Source organism: Tupaia chinensis, unplaced genomic scaffold, assembly GCF_000334495.1.
Source record: "Tupaia chinensis unplaced genomic scaffold, TupChi_1.0 Scaffold145907_1, whole genome shotgun sequence".
In the NCBI taxonomy this organism is placed as follows: Eukaryota; Metazoa; Chordata; class Mammalia; order Scandentia; family Tupaiidae; genus Tupaia; species Tupaia belangeri.
In genome coordinates this window covers 1,068,209-1,069,292 of record NW_006205765.1, presented here as the reverse complement: position 1 = coordinate 1,069,292, position 1,084 = coordinate 1,068,209, and the positions used below count along the sequence as shown (strand labels likewise).

The 1,084-nt window shown below is 64.9% G+C and overlaps 1 protein-coding gene across 1 annotated transcript in view; it reads left to right on the top strand.

Annotated features, from left to right (window-relative positions):
• The first annotated feature begins 769 nt into the window (after nucleotides 1-769).
• SPEG (striated muscle enriched protein kinase) overlaps nucleotides 770-1,084 on the top strand; it is a 68,022-nt gene continuing 67,707 nt past the window's right edge. The window contains 1 exon segment of the mRNA XM_006168670.3: nucleotides 770-1,071. Within this exon segment, the coding sequence (XP_006168732.2) occupies nucleotides 884-1,071 (188 nt within the window). The 5' untranslated portion in view covers nucleotides 770-883.

The window sequence follows — 1,084 nt, the reverse complement described above, 5'->3', positions numbered from 1 at the left end:
GAGACTTCAGCAACCACGACTTTCTAGGAGAGGCCCCATCTCTCTTTCCCCACCAACCCCACCCACTGCAGTGCAATCCCCCCAATGCCTCTGCTTCCCAGAACACATCATTCACTTTCATCATTGCTCTCATTTAGTTCATGCTAGTCCCTCTGCCTGGGGTGGCTTCCACCCCCTTTTTTCCCATTACAACCCTATTTAAGGGTATTCATTTGACAGACGAGGACTCCAGGTTGAGAGAGGTTCCCTGTCACCCAGCAAGTAAGGGCTACACTGGCTGGGAGCCTGAATCCGCGGACTCAGCGCTCCTGGTCTTACTGTCCACCCGCTGTGCTGGAGGCCCTGAGGGAGGAGGCCCGGGTCTGCTCACCTCTACTGGGGCTTGCCTCCCCCATCCACCCCTCAGGCCTCTCATCAGGACCCTTCCTCTTCTCAGTAGCTGAGACTGGGGATGGGGCCTGAGAGGAGGGAGGAGGGGAAATAGGATTGAGCCCAGGGGTGACCCGACTCCCTGAGTGGGTTGGTTGGGGGGCAGGTGCACCATGGCAGAGGGAGCCTGGAGCAAACCCCCAGGGACTCCTCCAAGCCTGGGATGACCAAGGGGGCTCCTGGAGGGAAAGGAGCAGAGTGGAGTCCAAGTCCCCTCCTCTGCTGCCCCCTCCCTCCACAACTCCCTCGAAACCCGAGCCGGGGGCCCTAAAAATAGCCCCCGAGGCGCAACCACCGGCCGCCCTGGTGACCTTCTGGGTAGCACAGGCCGAAGGCGGGCGGGCAGCAGGAAGGCAGGCCGCCGGGCCCCCAGGACTCATTGCCCAGGGCCCCATCCCTGGGTGCCCCCGTGGCCGCCGGTTCCAGCGTTCCCCCAGCCCAGTTCGCAGAAGCCATGCAGAAAGCCCGGGGCACGCGAGGCGAGGACGCGGGCACGAGGGCACCCCCCAGCCCCGGAGTGCCCCCGAAGAGGGCCAAGGTGGGGGCCGGCGGAGGGGCCCCAGCGGCAGGGGCTGTGGCCGGAGCGCCGGTCTTCCTGCGGCCCTTGAAGAATGCAGCGGTGTGTGCGGGCAGCTCCGTGCGGCTCGCGGTGGCG